At 35.9% G+C, this 24,290-nt stretch overlaps 4 protein-coding genes and 1 pseudogene across 5 annotated transcripts; 3 read left to right on the forward strand and 2 right to left on the reverse strand.

Annotated features, from left to right (window-relative positions):
• Window positions 1-369: 369 nt before the first annotated feature.
• On the forward strand, window positions 370-2,577 carry LOC142521105 (UV-B-induced protein At3g17800, chloroplastic-like). Its single transcript, XM_075624299.1, has 3 exons — window positions 370-740; window positions 1,079-1,377; window positions 1,572-2,577. Exons 1-3 carry the CDS (start codon window positions 615-617, stop codon window positions 2,407-2,409), a joined length of 1,263 nt encoding a protein of 420 aa, XP_075480414.1. The 5' UTR covers window positions 370-614; the 3' UTR covers window positions 2,410-2,577.
• On the reverse strand, window positions 2,459-4,192 carry LOC142520420 (purple acid phosphatase 3-like; annotated as a pseudogene).
• An 892-nt stretch (window positions 4,193-5,084) lies between these two features.
• Window positions 5,085-10,352, forward strand: LOC142521351 (uncharacterized). Its single transcript, XM_075624561.1, has 7 exons — window positions 5,085-6,131; window positions 7,854-7,892; window positions 7,993-8,063; window positions 9,238-9,302; window positions 9,413-9,502; window positions 9,580-9,672; window positions 9,751-10,352. The coding sequence occupies exons 1-7, from the start codon at window positions 5,695-5,697 to the stop codon at window positions 10,150-10,152; spliced, it is 1,197 nt and encodes a 398-aa protein (XP_075480676.1). The 5' UTR covers window positions 5,085-5,694; the 3' UTR covers window positions 10,153-10,352.
• An 869-nt stretch (window positions 10,353-11,221) lies between these two features.
• Window positions 11,222-14,174, reverse strand: LOC142521213 (uncharacterized). 2 transcript variants are annotated; one of them, XM_075624438.1, is made up of 8 exons: window positions 14,030-14,174; window positions 13,818-13,920; window positions 13,070-13,149; window positions 12,635-12,952; window positions 12,435-12,511; window positions 11,816-11,846; window positions 11,648-11,713; window positions 11,222-11,509 (listed from the first exon to the last, which is right to left on the reverse strand). In XM_075624438.1, the coding sequence occupies exons 1-8, from the start codon at window positions 14,060-14,062 to the stop codon at window positions 11,480-11,482; spliced, it is 738 nt and encodes a 245-aa protein (XP_075480553.1). In that variant the 5' UTR covers window positions 14,063-14,174; the 3' UTR covers window positions 11,222-11,479. The 2 variants fall into 2 exon arrangements, with proteins under 2 accessions (XP_075480553.1, XP_075480552.1); XM_075624437.1 differs by having other exon boundaries at window positions 11,804-11,846.
• A 1,776-nt stretch (window positions 14,175-15,950) lies between these two features.
• LOC142521482 (putative 3,4-dihydroxy-2-butanone kinase) lies at window positions 15,951-23,600 on the forward strand. The gene is made up of 20 exons (XM_075624688.1): window positions 15,951-16,177; window positions 16,770-16,843; window positions 16,943-17,006; window positions 17,281-17,393; window positions 17,491-17,538; window positions 17,781-17,852; window positions 17,952-18,041; window positions 18,984-19,157; window positions 19,497-19,580; window positions 19,990-20,045; window positions 20,235-20,365; window positions 20,430-20,522; window positions 20,665-20,726; window positions 21,190-21,333; window positions 21,420-21,463; window positions 22,278-22,361; window positions 22,463-22,536; window positions 22,619-22,731; window positions 22,806-22,901; window positions 23,214-23,600. Exons 1-20 carry the CDS (start codon window positions 16,138-16,140, stop codon window positions 23,337-23,339), a joined length of 1,782 nt encoding a protein of 593 aa, XP_075480803.1. The 5' UTR covers window positions 15,951-16,137; the 3' UTR covers window positions 23,340-23,600.
• Window positions 23,601-24,290: the final 690 nt, after the last annotated feature.

The raw sequence follows: 24,290 nt of genomic DNA on the forward strand, positions 1-24,290 counted from the left end.
TATGTATGGATTAATTGGGAAAATTGAATATGCAAATAAATGTCAATATAGTCACAAGAGTAGTTTTTTGTGAGACGGTCTCACGAATATTTATTTGTGAGACGGGTCAACTCTACCGATATTCACAATAAAAAGTAATACTCTTAGCATAAAAAGTAATATTTTTTTATGGATGACCCAAATAAGATATTCGTCTCACAAAATACGACCCGTGAGACCGTCTCACATAAATTTTTGCCTAGTCACAAATATTAAAACATTATTATTAATATTTTTAGGAAGATTTTATTATATTATTCAATTAATTTAATTATCATTTTATAAAAAAAACAAAAACAAAACATTTATCGAGACACGTGACATCATAAAACCGACACACAGATGGAGAAGCCAAATTCGTTTCAACTTTCCACCTTTAACGAAATCTTGCGTGCGTGCATTGATTTTGTTATAGTCGACAGAACCAGCTGATCAAAATATATTTCATACTTTAATCTGATCCGAGCTTTCTTGTTCGCGTTGTGTTTTGCTGTTCAATTCCCTTTTTTGTGTTCGTTTCTTTGTTGCTGTTGAGGGTTGTTGATCGATCTTTCTGGCGGGGTTGGTGGTTGAAGATGGAAGCAGTGGCGGCTCTTCAGTGTTCTTGCAGCAATGTTTCTTTCAAGCTGTGTGATTCGGTTGCTCGATCACTGTCGAATCGGGTTGAGTCCAAACCCATGCTCGCCGGCTCTTGGATTCAGGTAATGATCTTTTTGTCTTCATGCTTGAATTTATTTTTTAAAAAAATTGTTTGATCACGTATTATTTTTATTTTTTTGAATTTGATTATTTATTTTGAGATATTTGAATCATAGGCAACCGTGATTTACTGTGTGGATTCAGAAATATTCAATCTTTTGAGAGCCCATTTTTGAAGTTTTGTGAATTGATGAGCTGTTTAAGTGAGATGATTAACGGTCTCCTTGACTCCTTGACTCATTTGATGAACTAGTAGACTTTGGATTTGTTCAAGTTTTGGCTTGAATCTGTCGTCATTTTTTTAAATTTTGCTCATTCATATTGGGTTGGCGTGTCGCAGCAAAGACATTGGATTTCTCGTATGAAGTGTGGCAACAGAAAATTGGGTTTTATGAACAAAAAGGTTAATGCAATTAGAGCGTCTATGCAACCTTCTAATTCAGACAGTTCACATGGTCCTGTTGCTCCACTTCAGATGGAGTCTCCAGTCGGTCAGTTTCTCTGTCAGATTTTAAGAAACCACCCGCATCTTGTAGTTGCAGCAGCGGAGCATCAGCTCAAACAGTTTCAGTTTGATCGTGAATCTGAGAGAGACAAGGAAGAGCCATCTACATCTGCGACTGAATTAGTTTTGTACAGGTTAGCAATAGATGTATTTTTACTAGCTAGCAAACCTTTAAACTCTGTAAAGTTTGAGACTTTTTGATTTCTAACCTTCCATGAGTTTTTGAAGTGCGTTGAATCATGGTTTAACTTGTTGTTTTGTGTAATTGGAAATTGCATTTCAATGAGTTAGTATTAATAGTTTGATGGGACTCTTTTAATGTGTTTAGGAGAATTGCAGAGGTGAAATCCAATGAAAGGAAAAAGGCTGTGGAAGAGATATTGTATGCATTGGTGGTGCAGAAATTCGTGGATGCGAATGTACCTTTGATACCCTCAATTACCCAATTGTCTCCTAACCATACTGGTCAAGTTGATACCTGTCCCAGTCAAGAAGAGAAGCTGGAACATCTTCACTCTGCTGAAGCTTGTGAGATGATACAGAACCATCTGGTTCTCGTCCTTGGCAATCGACTTGGTGATTCTGACTCAATAGTTCAACAAAGCAAACTAAGGATTGGTCAGTTATACGCAGCGTCAGTTATGTATGGATATTTCCTTAAACGTATTGATAAGAGGTTTCAGTTGGAGAAGACGATGAGAATTCTTCCACAGGGTATTGATGATGAAGATATTAATAGACAAGAAGTTATAACAGAGGAGATGAAACCTGGTGGCACAAGCAGAGATGAGTCTTTTGGAAATAGTCAAACCCACTCAGGAGTTTCATCATGGGACGGTGGTGCTGGTGCTAGTGGCTTCAGCGGGATAAAGCCATCTAGATTGCGAACTTATGTCATGTCATATGATGGTGAGACACTTCAGAGGTATGCAACCATCAGATCTAAAGAAGCTGTTAGTATCATTGAGAGGCATACTAAAGCTTTATTTGGTAGGCCTGAGATAGTCATCTCGCCTCAAGAATCCATTGATTATTCTCAAGATGAATTAATCGAGATTAGTCTTGGTGGCCTGAGAAGACTGGTCCTTGAGGCTGTGACTTTTGGTTCCTTTCTTTGGGATATTGAAAGCTATATTGATAGCATGTACCATTTTGTTGCAAATTAAGCAGTGTTCTCCTGTTTTCTTGGGCAGGGAAAACTGTGATATAGTTTCATCAATTGTTTTTGTGGATGAATACATACACTCCAGTGTTGTTTATGTGCTGTAGACAGTGATCATGCCCATTTGGCCATTTATATAAATAGGAATCTTGTTTCCCTGAAAAATAAAGAAGACATGTGAAGTTATTTTCCTGCACACACCAAGTGTAATATTACATTGGGAAAAAATCCAAGGTGGGTTCATCACCAACATATAATCAATCACCATTCACCTATTAGGTTTCACCTGTAGAACAGGCAAGAGTTGGTGCATAAGTTCTTCCGTGTCACCTCGATGGCCGATGCTTCTTATAGGGTGGTGTCCAACGACAATTTTCCACGGAGCCTTCGATGTTTTCAGGGCTGTGTTTAAATCCTACGGAGTAAGAATACAAAATTTAGATCTTATCTTGGGAATTTGGCTTCCTGTAAACCAGCTTTCAATTTTTTTTATTTAGAAAAATAACAAAAAGTAATCTTTGAAAGGTTATAAAGGTATTTGTCCCTTGGCAGTACGCCTTTCCAATAGAACATGTTGACTGGGCGGTTTACAAAGTACTTGTTGACATAAAGAGTTGTGTCAACAAAGAAAATTTGCAGAAATCCTGAATCCAATGATTGTTGTAGTGATTAATATTATTGGGGAAACAGGTCAATCAAGAAAACATAAATATTAAAAAATAGTGAGGGAACCATGGATTTGAACTTGATGTGATATTTAAGTAGCGTTTGCAAGAATTTATTTTGAGTGTTTTTCTCAACTTTTAATGTGGTTAAAAGTTGAGATGGGAAGCACTTAAAATAAGCTTTAGAAATACTATCTTTGAATTTGAAGGGTACCTAGAAATAATTATTGAGAGACTTCCACAAAAATCCCTACACCAGGAAGAATTATTGAGAGACAGGAGGTCCGGGGCCAAATCAGAGGTACAAATTTTATATTAAACAACTCGAACTTAACATTTACTTCGATTTAAGCATGTTTCAAACTGAAGGAGAAAGCATAACCGCATGAATCTCAAATATAATTTCAAATTCAAAGAAAAAAGAAATTCCATTCTTGAGTGATTTGAGTATTTTCAAGTTCAAAGAATTTATATTGAGTATTGAGTAGTTTCACCTGACTCTATACCTGCTTGAACTATGAAAGATCTGTGGCAGTGCCATCTCCAGTCGCGTTTTTTAAGCAACGGATTTAGTTCTGCCGGAACATTTCCATGATAATCATGGATGCCTAGTACTAAATCACCAAATAAGATGAGAAAACAATGGAATTAAAATCAAGATTATGAAATTTTTAACATGCCATGAAAAGGGTGGTCACAATATAATCTCACGACTTACTTGCATACCAAGGTTTTCGAAGGCTTCTTTCGGTGTAAATATAAGTAAATATCTGCTTGAAAGCAGGATCATGAAGCCCTGTCAGTCCATCTTTGTAAAAATTATCACCTGTTGAGACTATAAAATCTGTCCCTAGCTTGGCTCCAATATTTCCCATCTGTCATATGTAAACACAGGAAAGTGAGCTTGCTGTTTCTTTTGGCTTTCCAAGTTACCATTTCTATTCTACATGTCTGTATAGATATATATATATATAGAGTTTATTTTATATAGTAAAATAGAATTTATTTTTTAACCTGACGAGCACCTTCAGATTGATTGAAAGCTCCTCTTCTTCGCTTATACAAAGACAAACAATCAAGAACGTGCAGCAGAGAAATACGATATATGTCTGCTTTCATCATTGTGCTAGAATATTTAGAGCTTCGCAGTAAATGCTAGTGGAAAAGAGTCAAATACATGCTATTAATGTCAACACCATTCTTTCACAGCAACAAAAATACAAATCAACAACGCACTTATGACAACGATTTTAGTAAAAACCGTTGTCGTATGCTTTTTAACAACGGTTTTCACTAAAACCGTTGTCGTAGGTACGTTGCCAAAAACAACGATTTTTATGGTCAATGACAACGGTTCTATAAAACTGTTGTCTTTGAGTGTTTTTAGGGTCAAATCGCTAATTTAAAAATAGCAACAGTTTTGTTTAAAACCGTCGCTAAGTTTAGCAACGGTATATTATCTGTCGCTATATATAGCGACGGTTTTAAGATACGAGGGTTTGTACCTGCTTAGTTGTCAATGAGTTGGACTATTCTCAGAACATGGAGTATGAATCAAACCCGTGTTTGAATTGAGATACTGATGCAAGTTCTTCCCTTCATAACACTTTATATATATGTGTCTTACAAATTAAAATCTGATATATCTGTTTTATGGTTCACATAGTCAATTTGATGATATGTCGTACTGTCAACACTTTTACAGGAGGTTACTCATCTCAGTTATATTGTAACTCATTCACGTTTAACCCGACATATATTACAGTTGGCAAACAATTACTTCGATTTTAACTCAAAAGATTAATAAATTAATACCAAAATCTTTTTAATGCAACTTGGAATCAATTGTTTTACATACTACAAATTTAGTAAATATCAAAGGCAGTCGGGCAAGTTTTATGCTTATCCAATATTCCAGCAACTTCCAAACACGTCCCAGTTGAAACCTGTCACCAATGGCCACGTGTCTGTCCAAGAAAACAATCAATTTCGGACCGCCGCAAATCAGAAATTGAAGAGCTAGTACAGCTCGACACGTGGCATTCCATCGCCTCCAGCTTCGAGCCAGCGTGCCTTCTGCACCTCTATTTATACTCCTCCGAAGCCGTCTCTCTTAGAAATTAGAAATCAATTTCAGTTCAAATTTTCCTCTTAACAAGGAGAAAAAAAAAAGAAGGAAAATTCACATTTATTTTCTGATTCTATCCATTGGAACGGGAGAATTCTTGGGAATGATTTTTTACTTATTTGACTAATTTCGGTTGCCTGAATGAGTAAAATCGTGTTATCTATTGGTGCTCCAGAAATGGCGGATTTCGATGCTTGACTTTTTCTTGATTTGCACGTCGCTTGATTTTTCGATTTTTAGTCTAAGACGGGGAAAGAAGAGAGAAATCTTTACCAGTCTTCAGCTTGTTTTTTTTTCTCATTTCTTGGTTCATGATTTGCTTTGCATTTCCAGACCCAAATTCTTTTTGCGTGAATCGACGTCATTTGCAAGCAAGAATTAATATAATCTTAAAACCCAGATCGAAATTGTACAAAAAGCTGCCTTTAGGGTCTATCTATCTCAGATTTAATTTCGTCAAGGTTGAATCTTTCATCGGTGTTTTAAGTCGTCAGCAATGGTGAAGAACGCAAGCGATCCGGCGAGCACCGTCATGCTGACGTCGGGAGCGAGCGGAAGGATAAATGCTTTGCTATCCTTACGCTTGTTGAAAAGCCTGTGGCTGCTGATCAACGCTTTTTTGTTGATTTTTCTGCTGCCGTTTCGGGGGAGGCGGTCTGCGGAGAAAGGTGGCAGCGGCGGCGGAGGGAAGGAGGAGAAGCCTCAGGGGAAGGTGGTGAGGGTGCCCGCGGCGATGGTGCCAAGGAAAAGCGCCGCGGCGGCGGTTGACAAGGTGGCGGCGGCTCGGCGGGCTTTGGCCATTCGGAGGGTGGTGGAGGATAATGGTACTGATGGGGATGTTAAGGAGAGTGTGAGGGATTTTTCACTGTTGGTTTCATCCAGAGGTGACACCATTTTCACACAATCTTGGACACCTGCTAATGTTAAAGTCAGGTATATTATAATCATAGTTCCATATTTTCTTGGCTATAATTCTACTTTGGTTCATAAAGTCATTCAAATCTACGCATAATTATTTCTGTGAATGGCGTGTATATTTCTTCCTCTGATGATTGACATTATTTGGGTTTTTTTCCATTAAAGTTCAATGAATTCGAAGTTTGTTTTAAAAAAAGAAATCAAGAAGCAGAAATCACAGACGACTACTGATTTTAATCCCATCAAGTTTTGCCCCTAATATTCTTCTGTTGTTCCTCTTGTTTCCACCGGCTGTAAAAGATAAGATTTTGAATGTGACAGAGACAATTCCTTCACTGGAGCATATATGTTTTGTCCACATGCATAAAGTTGATGTTCTTGGTTAGCTCCATTCGAACATATCTAGATATTCAAGACCCGTGCATCAAAATATAACAGGAATATTCCAGCATAAGTAGGGAGAAGAATAAATAATTTGTTCCCGCCTCATGATTTGGACCGCTTTCCAAGAATGGCTTTTTGTGATGGTGACACTTTCTTCTTGGGTTCTGTGGTAGGGTTGGCAGGAAGATAAGAAATTAGTTCTGTTATTTTAGATTTTTGAAAAGTGTATGGGAGAGATGCTCCACCATTTACATGTCAAAAGGCCGTAGCTCTCAAAGTCCACAAATATGGGCGTCGGCACTCGTGTTTTGGAGGGAGGCTGGTCCTATCCTATGTTATGGTTATGGTTATGGGCCTCTGGCTGCACCAGTGCGGCATGGAAAAATCCATGAGTGATGGGGTCGGTGTCTAAGTTTCAAGGCATTTGAGTCACAATGTGTGTATGTAGAAAAATGAATTAAGAACCTAGAACTAATGAATAGTTTAACTTTCATCATAAATATAAGTATGATATAGTTTGGTCTAATGTCTTCTTGATGGAACCTTTGCTACCTTAAGAAGTTGTGTTACATTTTATTGATTGATAACAAGTCTTAGGTCTGGCCAAACCTGCTACTTCATCATCCTCTCGATAGTTTCTGTCGTCTTGCTGTGTTTTACATCGTTAAATTTCAAGCACATCATGAGATGGGAGACTATGGTCCCAGACTGGATAAAAATATTGAGCCGGTTAATATTTATACAAGGAACTTAATTATTTTCTTTTAATTCAACTCATCAAAACAAAATAACTGATCCAAACACAGTAATTGATAATGTCATACATCTCTGTCATAGAATTTCTTGGTTACATACTTTTATGGTTCAGTTATAGATCAATCACCAGATTACAAGAAATGAAGGCTATTGCACGATTATTTTGATTTTGATTGTGCATAGATCGGCTTCTCTATTCAATACTTTGACTGAAAGACAAGATGAATTTTTTTTAAGGATGCTTTAGATCACACTTAATTTATCAAATACTAGGCCCTAAACCAAACAAAAGAAAAGGCATGTGAGATGCCTTTCGGGTCTTCATGATGAGACAAATCTTGCTATTAATTCTGGAAACTTAAGCAACATGGAGGTTTTTCTTGTTTTTTCTCTCGGCTCATATTGTGCAGTCTCTCTCTCCTTTGAGTGGCTCTCCTACATACTGAGGGGTTTCTACATATTTCAGCTGAAACAAGGATATCAATTCATGTTATGCTCGATCTTTTGTGTTTTACCTGCTTTAGTTTGACATCATTTTTCTGAAGTATGACTGCCTTGAGATTACTCTAATGCTAATTATTTGTTTCTGGTTCATAGGGGATTGGTTGTCCTTTTGCATGGCTTGAACGAACACAGGTATGCTACTATGCATTGTACTCTTTTTTTCATCTGATGCTATTTTGTTTCATTTTCTTTTTCTTCTAAAGCTCTTTTATCGTGTGTGTTTGTCTAACAGTGGCAGATATAGTGATTTTGCAAGGAAACTGAACGCAAATGGCTTCAAGGTCCATGGGATGGATTGGATCGGTGAGTGACAAACCACTCTATTTTTCTAATGTTTCATTTTCAGGAATAGTTGTTACAGTCTGCAATATAAGGATATAAGTAGTGAACCTTTGTCATTCAAGTGATGATGTGCTCTTACAAAATAATATATTTTGGTGTTTCGTGGATACTAAAGAAGGAAAAATAATAATGATAGCTTATACTTCTAATTTTGCCACATATTTGTTCTGTCCAAACTCCAAATTTTAGCAGGCAACCCATTTTTTAAGTTATGATAGTATTTATCTCGACATATTTTGAGTATCGCTTATTAAACATGTGACAAGAACATATGACAGTTATTTTCTTTTGGAGAAAAGTTTCTTGCAAGTTTGTTGAGGCACGACTAAGCATGTTTTGTGGTTTAAGTAATCCAAAACATAAGTGACGATTTTCCCCTCTTGGAAAGGATAAAGAGAGATCAAAATTTCTGAGACGGAGCAGTATACACCAACAGACGCTTTCTATAATAACATGTAAAAGAGCAAAACCTTCTGCTTTGTTCATCTATCCGATGATCATCAGGAGACAACCAATTCTGTATGCTATTTTACAGTCTAGAATGCAGAGATTCAATATTCAACTATGCATGTGTATTTGGATGTTGCAGGGCATTAATAAATATCAATCTGGATGCCATTGGTGCATAAAAGTAATACGAAGCCCTCCTTTATAAGTAAGCTTATCATTCATGTCATTGCATGATTATGTGTACCTTGCAAATAATGTATGGTCGAGGAGGAGGCATGCTTCCGGAAATCTGATTGAGTAAAAGAACCACTTAATGCTAAAAGGAAGCAGATGCCATATCTGAACAAAATGTGTAATCTTTCTAACATCCTAAAAAACTAGGCACTTGGAAAAAGGAGCTCGATTCCTTGTCTTGAGATATTTGGAAAGTTTTTGTATTGATGTCCATTAGGCAGTAGTTATACGAACGTGAATTTTTCATCAAAAGGGACCTCTTTCTATGTTGTGGGAGCGAATAAATGTAATTACGACAACAAGCTAATATTCTTTGGCATTTAGTTTAAGTTTAACTACATAAAACGACATCGTATCGAAACCTTTAGTTGCTAGTCAGGGTTCTGCTTTCTATGACATGTTTACTTCACAAAAGATCGTTTACTCATCGAATCTTTTTGCCTTATTGTAGGACATGGTGGGAGTGATGGACTGCATGCATATGTGCATTCTCTCGATTATGCTGTAAACGACATGGTGAGTGTCCTCCCATATTGGTGCACCTGATACAGAACAAGCACCTTTTTAATGATGACTAAATAGCACAAAATATTTAAATCGCCTCCCGTATATTCTATTCTGTGCAGAAAATGTTCCTCAGCAAAGTTTTAGCTGAAAATCCAGCACTTCCTTGCTTCTGCTTTGGTCACTCAACCGGTGGAGCCATAATCTTGAAGGTAATATAAAAAAAGATTCATTCATATTATCACAACCTTACATCCCATCTCTTAATGATTTTTCTTGTGTTAAATAGGCAGTACTTGATCCAAAGGTGAGACAACGTGTATCTGGTGTAGTATTGACTTCACCTGCTGTAGGTGTTCAGCCATCCCATGCTATATTTTCGGTACAAATCTCTCTTTTTTCTTTCAGATTGTTTAATTTGAAAAGATCGAATTCATGACCTTATTTGGCTCAATTTTAGGTTCTGGCTCCAGTTTTTTCGTTCTTGTTACCAAGATATCAATTCAGTGCAGCAAACAAGAGGGGTATAGCAGTGTCCAGGGATCCAGATGCACTGGTGACTAAGTATTCGGATCCACTAGTGTTTACTGGTTCCATCAGAGTAAGAACTGGCTACGAAATTCTGTGCATAACTACCTACTTGCAACAGAACTTGAGCCGATTAACAGTGCCGTTTCTGGTCCTTCACGGCGCAGCAGATTCAGTGACAGATCCCACAGCCTCCCAGAAGCTATATGACGAGGCTACATCAACTGACAAAACGATCAAGCTCTACCAAGGGTTCTTGCATGATCTACTTTTCGAGCCCGAAAAAGAAGAAATCATGGATGACATAACTGCATGGTTGAATGGTAGATTGTGACGTTGGTGCAGCAGCAACTAGTTATGATTCACTTGCTTCAACCACTCAGCCTCGACTACTCGATGGCAATGAAATGTTTGCCTTGATGTAATAATTCTTTGCGCATTAAATCAGAGGCCTGATACAATTTTTTTTTATAATAAGTCTTTTTAATTAAATTTATCGATCCGTTCTAAATAATGTTGTGATTTCTCGTGGTATGGGTTATGTTTGCTGTTTTCAAATTTCTCAGTTTTTGGTTATGGCATTAGGATCATATTATTAGATTATTGATTTATCCAATATTGTAATTTTATGATATCATGATCAATTTTGTCCTGAGAAATCTATGATTTTTAATTTTTTATTTCGAGAAAAATCAACCTCAATCTTTAAATTTGGCAAATATGTAATAAAAACTTGACACTGATATGTAAAATAATAGGTTTCTACTACTTTTTTTTCTCTTTTTTTTAATACAAAAAACACCATATTTAAAGCAAGAGGGCTGGTTGAGATAATCTGGCTTCTGAGTTAATGGTACAAATGACTTTTTTTTGTAAGAATTTCTTTTTAAAAATAAAGTTTTAGTTAACTTTTAAGATGTTTATTTTGAGTTAATTTTATGATTTTTTTATAAATTATAACATTTTTATATTTGATAATATAATTTTTTTTTTTAAAAATAAAAACAACTTAATACACAGAAATATCCTTTAATTGTTGCTCTTAATAGTAAAAAACAATTCTAAGATTTATATTTTATTCTTAAATTTTGTATGCTTATGCGTTCTTTTATCAATTAATAATTGACTTAATATAATAAAAATTACGGTAAAAAGTAAAAATGTTTTTCGCGTTTAGTGTCATATTAAATCCGCTTAAGAACTTCAAACTACACACCTTTTGGAACCTTGATCTGACAAATGATGGGTATTTGTCGAATACAAGTGATTTTTTCCAATAATAAGATTGAATGAGTTACTTCCATATTAACAACGTCGTTTTACAGAGGAAAGAAAAGGTTGTGAAAAATATCCATGAAAAATACATGAAGAAAGTTCAGAGTTAGCAGAAATGCATAAACAAAGATCAGTAAAAAAATATGTATAATTAAGTTGCATTTCCACATAGAAAGCAGTTTTCAAACAAAGAATGATGACAGAATAAATATTACAACAAGAAGACGATGGAGAGACTGGAAGAAACTATCCTCCAACGACATTCGGTTCAATAAACTCAAGCGCTATATTTTGATGCATAATGAGCAAACAAATGGTAGGAATATATATTTCGACCAAACGTGTGAGAAGAGAAGTAACTAGGTTGTATCATTCATCGAATAGTCTCATGCATTGACTGCAGTATCTTGGGCTGCCTGGAAAATAATAATGTAATAAACATCGTTTGAGAGTTGGTGAATCAACTAATTTTCATGTATAATTTGCTTCACCATGAACCAGGTGAATTTAAGATTATAATGAGTTGATGAGTATCATAATCGTGCTTCGTGTACCTCCAATATTACTCGAGCTTCATGATCAAATGTTTTGCAAAGAATCTCATAGCTTTTTTGTACTCCCTGCAGGAGATAATAATAATAACGAACAAATATTCTATGATAGTCTCAAATGGATTAAAAAATTTCGAGTCGCTGAGATGAAATGCTAACCAATGGATCAACCTTTGATGGCGAAATTGCAGAGATACAGTATCTGCAGAGGATAAGTTTTCGAACTAGTTGAGAACTTGTAGCAACATGAATTTCCCAAAATCATATAAAGATAGAATGAACAAACTCGACCTCACAAAAAATTACTAGCTTGACTCTCATGAAATAAAATGTAGATCTCAATGAATCATTCCTCAAAGCTATTAGTTGGAAATAAATATGGTGAATTTTCAATAGTGAATTTCATGTGATCAAGAAGAACAGGACTGTTGAGCTTCTGTGGCTGCAAATTTTTTTTTTTTTATGTAGGGGCCAAATACACGAGTAAAACATAAATACTGGCTTCAAAAAGTCAGCGGGGACTAGGAGGTAAGGGACCAGGAGAAGCACTGCACATAGTGATACATATGTGAATAACTGTTTCTGGAACTAGTTGATGCGGCAAAACAAAGCCACCTAGAATGAATTACAATTGATAATCAACAACGTTAAGCCAATAACACTGGTGAAAGAAGATTCTCTTTTCCATACAAGATACTCAAACTCCAAAACTCTTGAGTCTCGAGTTTGATCAGTATAACAATGTGAACACAAAGGTCATGGACAGTTCAAATGATTATACAATACCTACCTAAGTTTCTCGATGTAGAAGTCCATTGCTGGAGAATTGGCTCTTTGAACAGTAAGCACCACAGCTCCCATTTTATTCTACAAAGAAGATTGAATCAATAAATTACTATCCTAACACATACTTTTACATGTATGCCTTGTTTTCCTTATTCTCAACATTATATTCATAAAATACGGCGAAATGAAATTTGAAAACCAAACCTCACAAGCAATAAGCTCTACCAATTCCATTAAAATTTTCCCAAGTCCCTTTCCTTGAACACGGGGCTCGAGCTGTAATTCATAAACATAGACAACAGGCACTTCTTCCTCCATAATGAATCTGTAATGCACAAAGCCAATGATTGGGCCACGGCAATTACATGTCCTACTCTTTCCCATTAATTCAGACACTTCGATAGAATCTTTATTTGAGATCTCGTGCACAAAAATATATCGAGCTTCCTCTGAAACCATTTCCCTCCGCTTAATCTTTTCTTCTGCTGGCCATTCAGGTCCATAGGGTGCCTCCATATTTAACTACAAGATGGAAAAAAACATACATTCATTAAAACTCAAAGAGATAAAACGCAGCATCATGTTAGATATGTTTGAAAAAATGGAAGAAGGGTACACAATATATGTCAGCTATGCCACCTTAAGAAGGTTTTGCACATATCGTTTCTCATGAAGTGAGAGCTTATTGCCACGTCCGGACTCCAAATGTATATACAAGCCTAGAAATAATGATATTTAAACTTAATAAAGCAACATAGATACAAAATGTAAAGATATCTATCGTAAATGACAAGGGATCGAAGAAAACAAGAGAAAATACCATGCACAAGATCGGTGAATGTTTACATAGGCACCACACTTAAAGAACAGGATAAACTACTCAAACTGGTAAAAAGGCCAAATCCAGCCAACTTTTCTTGAACTTCTGGTATTGTACATATACCAAACACTTCAAGTACCATTTGACTTCATTTTCTAGCCCTTTTTTCCGTTTCCAAAATCGAAATCACGCATAACACCCTCATTTTTATTCTCTTCCCAAGAAATAGCACATCTATCATGCTAAATATTTTTTTTTCACCTCTCGGTCGCTCCACAAAAAAATGCTCAATTTTTTAAAAATTAGAATATCAAGGGGCCATGGAAAGTTCATATATTCAATGTGTCATAAACATCACATGGATATTTGAAGTCCAGAATATCCAACCAGATACCACGTTTACCCAATAAACTTTCATAAAAGATAATATTTTCAGGAAAAAAAAAGAAAGAAACAAATACAAGCACACCCTTAAAAATTCCACCGAATTACAAAGTCGAATTCCTTTGAACCCAATTAATAGTTTTGAGTAGCTGATAGAAAATTCAACACACACAAATAAATAACCATTTTTATGGCAGTGGCGGAACTGTGGGAAGCAAGAAAGGTGATCCTTCAATGAAGAAGCAGCTCTGATTACTCCTTCGATTGCTTTCTTTCTCTCCAGCACCTGCAAAAAACAATTTATGAAAATCAAGAACATGAAGGAAAAAAAAAATCAAAAAAATTTTAGAACAATAATAAAAAAAGAAGAATGATGGGCAATTATTCGCGTCTACCTCTCTTCTTCTAACATTTCTTTCGCTTGTCATAATCAACTAATTTCGCCACCATCGCCAATCTCGCGGGCAAGTTCTTGCTGCCATCTCCAACCTCGTAAAGTCTTTTTATTTTCACAAAATCCCCTGAAACCTGTTATACATGTATATTTATCCGAATTCCGTTCATAAAAAAATATTTTTTTTATAATATATTATTTTCGATATAATTATAAATAAAATTCGTTCCACGAATATAAATCTATAAAATCGTCTATAAAATAAATATTTTAATTTTTTTTATATAATAGCCAGGGACTAAGGGCCGGATTTGAGATTTTAATAATAATAAATCATATAACATAGATTAATAATAATAACAGTAATAATACTCAGATGAGAATTAAAATTTGGTTTGATTAATTGAAAATTTTGATAATTTTTTCAAAAGTTCGTTTGGACCGATTTATTTTCTTTATTATATATTTTTTTAAAAAATTATAATTTTTTCTTGAAGATCAAAAACCGATTTTTCTCAAGCCTAAGCAACAATATTTGGGCCCCAAACTTCCAAATCTAACTCGGGAAAAAATATTTTTTTTGTCAAAAATAATATTTTAACGATTAATACAGATTAGACACATCTTACGAATATAAATTTACGATATTGTCGTACAAAACACTTGCGCAAAAATGGGATGATAGGTATATAGAAAAATTATGGGCTACACAGCGTGATGTTCATATTGAAAATCTCGGCCCTCTATATAGCTCACCAACGATCTGGCACCCACCTCAGATGGGACAATTCCGACTTGATGTGGATGCCGTCTTCAGGAATCAACAGAATGCTTTTGGTGTTCTAGAAGTACTCCGGAACTCTGATGGGAACTTAATACTTGCTTTCGGTCGTCGAATTGAGCAACCACTATCAGTGGCACATGCGGAACTTATAGCTTTGAAGATTGGTTTACATCGGTTGAGGGATAGGGGCTTCTCCAACGTCCAAGTTTTCTCTGACTTACAGATGACCGTGCAAGCAGTCATGGATTCATCGCTAGATTTTGGTTATATTGGTTCTTGCGCTCATGAGATCAAACATATTGTTGTGGAACAAAAAGTTTTTAGCCTCAAGCACATGCGACGTTCGGCTAATCTTGTTGCACACACTTAACACAATTTGTTTTTTCTTATTCTATACTTTTCTGTTGGGTAAATGAAGATTTTTCTTCTTGGTTGGCTAATATTGTATCTATAAATATTTATTTTTAATAAAAGTGATACGAGTTTTCTGGTAAAAAAAATTGTGATTTCTTGTGCAATTTGTTTTACAATATCTCTTGGGGTCCCAAGCAACAATGTTATATTATTGTAGAAGGAATAATAATGCTTAATAAATAATCAGCCCTTAGGCGGAAGGCTCAATCCCAATTTCCAATATACCGTCAATTACAACATAAATGATGCGTGGATGTCGACACAGTGACAAGGATTGGACTCTTACTATGTACTGTATTATTTAGGATAAGTGTATCGTGTAACCCATGAAAAAATCTATGTTTGAAAAAATCTATGTTTGTAATGGATTGTATTTAAAACTCGTATTTTTAAAGACAAAATCTTATGTGAAATGGTTTTATTGGTCGTATTTTGTGAGACGGATATCTTATTTTGGTCATCCATGAATAAATATTATTTTTTATACTAAGAGTATTACTTTTTATTGTGAATATCGGTAAGATTGACATGTCTCACAGATAAACATTCGTGAGATCGTCTCACAAGAGACATGCTCTTTTTAAAAGTATACATAAAACACTTTGTAAATCCGAAAATATGTTCGATTTTTAAAAACGGAAGAAGGCACGATTTTACCTTAAAAACACGAGTTCGTGTCACAGACAAACGCGAGAGACACGAGATTGCGAAATCGAAACGCAACTAACGTTTTGTTGTTTCGGACAAGCAAACCCATTAAAACAACCAGTATTCAACACCCATGTGACTTCCTTTCCTTAGAGCCCACTCTCACAAAATTCCAAGCCCTCAAATTCTCTCCACCGAGTGGGGGGTTTCTCTGATGCATCATTGACAGATCCTGATCATCTTGATTTCGTTCGCCTTCAGCAATGGATTTCCGGAGCAAAAAACTCATCAATGACCCGAACGGTAACAAAAAAAATCTCATGGGTTTTGCGTTCCGTCCGTTGTGTTTTTCCTGCATTTGCGTTTTGTTGATTCGTCCTTCGGTTTCTGTTCATCATTTCTTTGATGAATTTGTTTCTGTGGACGGATTGAGTGTGTGTGTGTGTGTTAGTTTGAGTGAAGGATTATTGACTTCGACTTCTGTTCATACCGCGGAAGAGAATTTGTGGATTACGTTTTGTTTGATCTCTCGTCTTTTTTTTTTGTTCTCTATGGCTTTTCATTTGATTCGTAGCTATTTTGTTCTGCTGGTTTTATCTCGTATTGAATACTGTGGACGTACTACTTCTGATACTTGAGGTACAACGTTTATGTTTTAGTACCACTTTTTTTAGAGTCGCACGGTGCTTTTGCATGAGATGACTGCGGCGGTATTGAATAATCAATCATATTTGTTAGTATTTAGTTCGTGGTACTCTTTTAATCCCCTCCTATTTTTTGTTTGGTGATGAAATAATCAAATGCATGTCTATATGCATCCAAATTCAGAACGTCTCTATGAATGTGGGAATGAGTGTAGAATTTGGAAATGTAATTCATGTTCCTTGATTTGCAGATGTGGTGACAGAGTTCATTGAAGGTTTGGTGGAAACTTATCCAGGGTTGCAGTATTTGGATGGTTTTCCCAAAGTAATTTATGTTCTATTTTGGCAATAGTGAGATTGAATTGTTGTCGTACATGCTTTCAGCTTTATCTAATCGCACGGCTCATGTGTGTGGAAAATGTAGGTAAAAGTTGTTTTACGCGCGGATGTTTCTGCAGCTACGTACGACAAAGTTGCTGTCATATCAGGTAAGATTTAATTGACTACTTTGTTTTTATTAAATTTGAAGTGCTGGCACTGTTGAGATATGAGGAAACTGAGTGGTCGTCCACTCTAAACTCTTGTCATGCCTGAATTGGGTTAGTTTCGAAAATAATAGCATGCATCGAACACGTGAGTTTATACTTTGTTAGGAGTTTTAACCAAATTATAAATAACCGTGAATCACCATAAGGGGAATTTTTCAGTGAGGTTTTTCCCCTGGTGGAAAACCAGATTAAAATTACTAAATTCTTGGCACAGGAGGTGGAAGTGGTCACGAGCCTGCTCATGCTGGATTTGTTGGAGAAGGGATGCTGACAGCAGCAATCTGTGGGGATGTTTTCGCGTCTCCTCCTGTTGACTCAATTCTTGCAGTATGACAGAGTTCTAACAATTCATAAAATGAAAAATTTCAGGTAGTTTCTTATTGTGATAGTTTTTAGATTAACACACTACATTTGTTTGCGCCAGGGAATTCGAGCTGTGAGTGGTTCTATGGGATGCCTTTTGATTGTCAAGGTATCTCACTTGTTGACTTTTTGGATATGTTGCTATATCTTTTTCTACTCATACTGTTTTTTATCGTATTTTTTATCGTAGTTGAGCTTTTTTCATCTGGATATTATAATTGCATTTACATGAGAAATCCGCCAAGACTTTTCTATGCTTACTTTCTCAAAATATACAAATAATCTGCTTCCTGGTTTGACGTTTTTGACTAAGATTTTTAAGGAGTGCATATAAATTACTGTCTATCACAGAATTACACGGGCGATCGATTAAATTTTGGTTTGGCAGCTGAGCAAGCAAAATCTGAAGGTTATGCAGTGGAGGTATTTGTTTATGTGAACTCACTCCTAATGACCATTCAATCTAAACGTTGGGATTTGATTATCTCTGATTAAGAAACATACTCAAATTTGTTTTCGCAGATGGTTATTGTTGGTGATGACTGTGCTCTACCACCTCCAAGAGGCATAGCTGGGCGAAGAGGGTTAGCCGGAACTATTTTTGTTCATAAGGTTGATCGAATCCCCCCTCCCACCCACCCCACCCCCACCCCCGCGTTTATGCTACCTGTGCTATCTTTCCTATCCTGTTATAGCATTTGCTTACCCGTACATTTCTTGTCTATTTTGCCACGGTTTGTTGATGTGGGTCAGTAGGTGAAGTTCAGATATGTTTTCTGTATAACACTTCATTTGCCTTTTTTCGTCTTCTAATGTTCATACCAGTGACACGTGTATTTTAGCCATGCATATTAAGTTATTGCAGATTTCTTCTTCTTTTTCCTCTGAAGTGTGTTTGAGCCACACCCTCTTCAAGTTTCATAGATAAGGTTGGCGTTAATAGAGCAAATTTGACCTTTCTTTCCTGTCATTTTAAGCCGCATCTCTTCAAGTTTCGTAGATAAGGTTGAGCACTTGAGCATTATTGGAACAAAATGCCCTACTTTTCTTTCCTCTAACTGCTGAGTACTCATCTCTATATTTAGAAATTTTCCACCTTCAGAAAACATAATTTTTTTCTTTAATTTACCGTCTTATGAATTGTGTATCTGCTTCCATGTTGAAAAGGTTAAAATAATTCATTGAATGTTACCTCCCGTTGTTGCTTTAGTCACTATCTTCCATTTACTGTACTAATAGTTAGAAATGGTTTTTTTCCCTGTTTTAAGAGTGTACAAATCCTTTGAATTACTTAAATTTTTGGATGCTAATTAAATGGAAAATTATTCAATATATGAGAAAATCGGCAGAAATTTTAGAATCACGAAATGGAATCAACAAATGTGAGAATGAAACTAGACATTAGTGGAAATTTTACTCTATTTTATTTTTAACTATAACCTTGTTGAAAATGACCGAGTTTGTTCTCACCTAACGAAACCAATTATTTTAATGAAACCAATTATTTATCGTTCATGCAACTCCATTGTTTCTAAATCTTACGGCAAACTACAGGTTGCTGGTGCAGCAGCAGCAGCTGGTCTCTCTTTAGCCGAAGTTGCTGTTGAAGCTAAACGGGCATCAGAAATGGTTGGCACAATGGGTGTTGCATTGTCAGTTTGCACACTGCCTGGTCAAGTCACTTCAGATCGTTTAGGCCCTGGAAAAATGGAGCTCGGTCTTGGAATTGTGAGGGATTACTTTGATTATACCTAATAACTCATGTTACTTGGGATGGAAAGCCTTTTTTATTTTTAACTTGACATTTTATAATTCAGTAATGCAATGATGTCAAGTTGTTAGTTGAAGTATTAAAAATTATTATGCAATTTTTTCATCACCAGTGTTCGAATTTAAAAGGTGATGCATTGTATAACATGTGGTTGTTAGTATGACTCCACATATGGTTATTTTATTTGTTTAATTGAATACCTATTAAACTTTTTTACTTGAAAGAAATTCCTTGCAAATAATCATTGCTGAATGTCACTGGAAACTGATGTTACTTATTCTGTACATTTCTTTCAGCATGGGGAGCCAGGTGCTGCTGTGGCTGACCTCCAACCTGTGGACATTGTGGTCTCTCATGTCCTGAAGCAGATATTGTCAACAGTATGATGCTATGTTATGTATAAAACATTGAAATCAATTCATTTGACAAATCAACAAGTTTCCAGCTTCCAAATTGAGCACTCAGTGCTAGACAATATGAGGGGGTTCTCGTATAGAGTAAATATGGAAAACATCTTTTTGATTATCGTCGATCACATGCACATGCCACATTACTGAACTTTCTGCCTCATAGTTTATGGGAAATCATGTAAGATGAAATGGATGTATTTCAGTTGGGTGGCCTTAACAAAGTCGTAGTTTCTCCTTTTCCTCTTGTCAATTGCAAATTAGGATTTAGATTGTTATATGTGTGTGTGTGTGTATAATATGTACTTTAACTTTGAATTCATGTATAACTTCGTTTTACTTTTTAATGCTTTGGTTGTGATTATTTTTGATACATTGACAGGAAACAAACTATGTTCCTATTACACGGGGCAGTAGAATTGTTCTCATGGTTAATGGGTAAGTCTATACTTTCTATGTGACTTATTTCTCTATGTGATTTGAGCATCTTTGTTTTCATTCTGAAAAGATGTGTCTTTTCTTAATCACTCTGCTTATTTTTTTATGTGTTCCTGTTCAAATTAATGCCCGTTTTCTTCAATTTTTTTATGTTCTTGATTTTTCGTTTTTCGTATTTTTGGATTGCAGATTAGGAGCCACTCCTCTGATGGAACTTATGATCGCAGCTGGAAAGGCTGTTCCTGTGTTGCAGCTGGAACATGGATTGGCTGTTGATAGGGTCTATACTGGGTCTTTTATGACCTCTTTGGATATGGCAGGTATACTTGCTCGCCAGAGTTCACTGTTGCGAAAAAGTCCACATCTTATTTTGTTCTTTGGCAGGATTTTCAATCACAGTGATGAAGGCAGACCAAAAGATTTTGAACCGATTGGATGCCCCAACGAAGGCCCCAAATTGGCCTGTTGGTGCTGATGGTTAGTATTATATCATTGCATTGCGGATTTACCATTCTAGACTTTTACAGCTGCTGGACAATATTGTCGATTGTCAATATGTCTACGTTTCCCTTCTTTGGCTAAGTTATTATATTTCTTATGAAGTTCAATTCTCCTGTAGGCCGCCCACCAGCTAAAATTCCTGTTCCTCTTCCTCAATCTCGTTCAACAAAGAATGACGAGGTCTGTGCATCTATTAATAAATACAATGCTGGAATGATTGAACTGTTCTTAAGATATTGCCTGCAACCAATACAGTAGCCCTTCATTGTTGCGTTATGTGCCTCTGCGTTTCATTGACCAACATTTGGAGCTTATAAAATCAGCAAATGATCACCAATAAATATATTTTTTGATCTACATGTAGGATTTCTATTAGTTATCAAAATTTATGCTACGAGAAATGGGGCATCAATATTTTTCTTTTGTCCTAAATCGAAAATTTCTCATTCTTTAATTTAGGTATATGAAATGATGAATTTTGTTTTAGAATCAAAATTCAAAGCACTGATTTCTTTGTGCATAACCTGTTCTTGAATGAACTGTAGTTTGTATAGTTGTCTTATTTTATGCTGTTCAGTCTTGCAAAACATTTTCTTTGGAGAACTATCTTCATTGATTCTCATTGCTTTCACTTTTTTCTCAGTCATCGAGTCGTCCCCAACAGCTAAGTCCTCAGGGTTATATTCTTGAAATTGCTATCGAAGCAGCAGCTACTGCAGTTATCAATCTCAAAGACAGCTTAAATGAATGGGACAGCAAAGTTGGTGATGGTGATTGTGGATCAACTGTAAGTGCAGGAAAAAAAATTCCCAGATATTTTTTCAGAACATGATTTTGGTTTGTATGTTAATCCGATTTCTTGTCATGTACTAGATGTTTAGAGGTGCATCAGCCATTCTTGAAGACATGAAAAAATAGTGAGTTTCCACGCCCTTAGTCATTTACCTTTCTTGTGTATATGTGCTTTGACTGCGACTGCGACTGCGACTGTAAACATAACATTGTTTTGCTGTGGTACTCTTGGCAATTGGATTTTTTTTTCTCATAATTGATTCTACTTTTTAAGATTTCATGATTATGAATATGGACCTATAGCGAACAGATGCCTGTACATCAAAGAGAGTTGGTAATATTGGTATAACATGTGATGGAAAATGCTGGATCTCTTGTAAGGGGAAATTTGTTTCATGTAAAAAAAGGAATAAGGAAAGTATAAGAGGCTGCAACCGCGAGAACATATTGGTACTGTAGAATATGACATGTCTTTGTTTTTGGTCTACAAAAATGTTCTTTGAAATTGTATTCCAAAATGGAAAGTATCCAAACCCTCTTGAACTTGTGATGGTCCTGAAAGTTTTCTACTTTTATTTTGTTTCTCCTCTGAAATGTTCTAGTTTTTGTTTCACTTTATTCTTTTTCTTTCAAATAGTCCTCTAGCGGCAGATGTTGAAATGTGATTGGCGTCGAATTATGCAATGCATTGATTGAGTTTTTGTTATATTTATGATTGACAATCTTTATTTTTTCTATTACCTTTGGTAGTTGTGCATGCGGTCTGTAATTTGAAGCAAAATATTTTTCCGTTTTTCTATTATTAGTATACTAGCATATGGACAAAGATTGCACACTTCTAAATTTGGTTGAAGAACGTGGCTAACATATTAAAAATGATCTTGCCGCCCTTAAATACAACCATGTTCTCACCTTGCTTTTGTAAATTTACTGTTCCAGTTATCCATTGAACGATCTTGCAGAGACAATGAAAGAAATCGGATCTTCTGTTAGAAAAGTCATGGGAGGAACTAGTGGCATCCTGTATAACACCCTCATTCTCTCCTCTAAGTTATTTGTGCAACTTATTTATTGATTTCTGCTAAGGACTTCTAGTTATAGAAATTCTTCTGTCTCAAAAACAGATATGACATATTCTTTAAGGCCGCATATGCTCAGTTGAAAGCGGATTGTAATCCAATCGTTATACCACTACATTGTAAGATAATTTGGAATTTAATCGGGCTTTTACTTGTGACTGGTGTATCTCTCTCAATCATTAACCAAAACTCGTGATTTAGGGGCTAATGCTCTTGAAGCTGCTATAGTTGCTGTCAGTAAATATGGAGGTGCCAGTGCTGGCTACCGCACGCTATTGGATGCTCTTATTCCTGCATCCTCTGTACTCAAGGAGGTTTGAGCTGACAAATTTTAGGCGTGCCCTTTTTAAAACTAATATTTAATTAACACTGTAAGCTTCACGGACAGAAATTGACTGGTGGAGAAGATCCTGTCAATGCCTTTGTCGTCTCAGCTGAAGCAGCAGTTGCAGGTGCTGAGTCTACCAAAAGCATGCAAGCACAGGTGACGTTCTTGATTCTCCGCATGTGCTTCTTGTATCATTGGATGCCATAATGACATTTGAAGGAGAAACCATTTTAGACGCATATATTGATATTTTCATTTTCAAACGCCATTAACATAGCATCTACTAGATGCAAAAGCTTGGCTGCAAAATTTAGGAAAAGAAGACCGCCATCTTCAACTCTCTTTCTTTTTGAAAAAATGCGGGCACGAAATTGGTGGATCAGAATAAGCAGTTCTGATTACACAAATGGATTGATCAGCACTTCTACTTATGAAAATTGTAGTAATCAACTTGTGATTTGTTTTCAGGCTGGTCGTTCATCCTATGTCTCGGCAGATATTCTTGCATCAGTTCCCGATCCAGGGGCAATGGCTGCAGCTTCTTGGTATCAAGCGGCAGCCTTGGCTGTCAAGGATAAGTATCATGCGTCGTGAGTGCAATTTTTTTTTTTCGGTTTCCAGCGTGACGTCCTTCCGTCTCGTTTTTGTTCTCGAGGAGGAAATTGTGATGAGCGTATACTTTTGTTCACGGACCGTGTCCTGTTCTAACCTTCTAGTTTTCCGCTTATGCAGCTACTGCATAAAGCCGAGAGAGCAGAATCATCGTCGTACGAAAATTGTAATAGATCATCTAACTGTTTTACACTCTCGACTTCATAATTTTCTTGGTTATGACCAACTATTTTGTCTCTGTTACTTGAATGTAGTTGGAGCTTCTGATAAAACCACAGTTTTATCAGATTACTCTTGAAAAACTGAACGAGCTGTGATTAGAGATGACAATGTGACGGTCGGGGATAGCAATGTGACGGGTGGGTTTGCCGTCGCCCTCCCCGAATTCTATCTTTATCCTCGTATCCGTCCTGATCTCTATTTTTCCCTCGAATCCGAAACCGCGGGAATCAAATCTGCATCTCCGTCTTCATCTTCGTTTGAAAAATATTAATGGAACAAGACAGAGACATGTATGGGGTTTCTCGAACCAAAACTTATTTTTAAATATTATTATTAGTGATAATATTAATATCAATCCTAATATTATTAATATTTAAAAAATAATATTATCATTATATTATTATTTTTTATTAATATTATTTTCGGGTCGTGTTCGGTCATATCAATCTCAAATTATTTTGGAAATTTTTAAAAAATTTCGAACCCGAATTCAAACTTGAAAAAATCGGGAATTTTATCCCCGTTTCAGGTTTTTTCGTAGGTTTTTAAACTCGTGGGAAAAATTATCATCTATAGTTGTGACGTTTGAAACATTTTTTTAGTCACTCCGGAGGACTTGATTTATCCTCAGGTGCATAAATTTGAAAGAGAGCACTAAATTTTTGGTGTTTGGACGAAAAAGATTTTTTTTTGTGGTATTGTTGCCTTATC

The sequence above is a fragment of the Primulina tabacum genome, chromosome 12, assembly GCF_025594145.1.
Source record: "Primulina tabacum isolate GXHZ01 chromosome 12, ASM2559414v2, whole genome shotgun sequence".
Classification (NCBI taxonomy): domain Eukaryota; kingdom Viridiplantae; phylum Streptophyta; class Magnoliopsida; order Lamiales; family Gesneriaceae; genus Primulina; species Primulina tabacum.

Coding starts and splice junctions, on each gene's coding strand:
- LOC142521105 (XM_075624299.1), top strand. CDS start 615: ATGGAAGCAGTGGCGGCTCTTCAGTGTTCTTGCAGCAATGTTTCTTTC. Junction 741..1,078: donor TCGCCGGCTCTTGGATTCAG/GTAATGATCTTT, acceptor GGCGTGTCGCAG/CAAAGACATTGGATTTCTCG. Junction 1,378..1,571: donor ACTGAATTAGTTTTGTACAG/GTTAGCAATAGA, acceptor TAATGTGTTTAG/GAGAATTGCAGAGGTGAAAT.
- LOC142521351 (XM_075624561.1), top strand. CDS start 5,695: ATGGTGAAGAACGCAAGCGATCCGGCGAGCACCGTCATGCTGACGTCG. Junction 9,303..9,412: donor ATTATGCTGTAAACGACATG/GTGAGTGTCCTC, acceptor TATTCTGTGCAG/AAAATGTTCCTCAGCAAAGT. Junction 9,673..9,750: donor CATCCCATGCTATATTTTCG/GTACAAATCTCT, acceptor GCTCAATTTTAG/GTTCTGGCTCCAGTTTTTTC.
- LOC142521213 (XM_075624437.1), bottom strand. CDS start 14,062: ATGACAAGCGAAAGAAATGTTAGAAGAAGAGAG. Junction 13,921..14,029: donor GAAATGTTAGAAGAAGAGAG/GTAGACGCGAAT, acceptor TGTTTTTTGCAG/GTGCTGGAGAGAAAGAAAGC. Junction 11,847..12,434: donor TTCTACATCGAGAAACTTAG/GTAGGTATTGTA, acceptor TATCCTCTGCAG/ATACTGTATCTCTGCAATTT.
- LOC142521482 (XM_075624688.1), top strand. CDS start 16,138: ATGGATTTCCGGAGCAAAAAACTCATCAATGACCCGAACG. Junction 18,042..18,983: donor GAACTATTTTTGTTCATAAG/GTTGATCGAATC, acceptor GGCAAACTACAG/GTTGCTGGTGCAGCAGCAGC. Junction 22,362..22,462: donor GGAGGAACTAGTGGCATCCT/GTATAACACCCT, acceptor TCTCAAAAACAG/ATATGACATATTCTTTAAGG.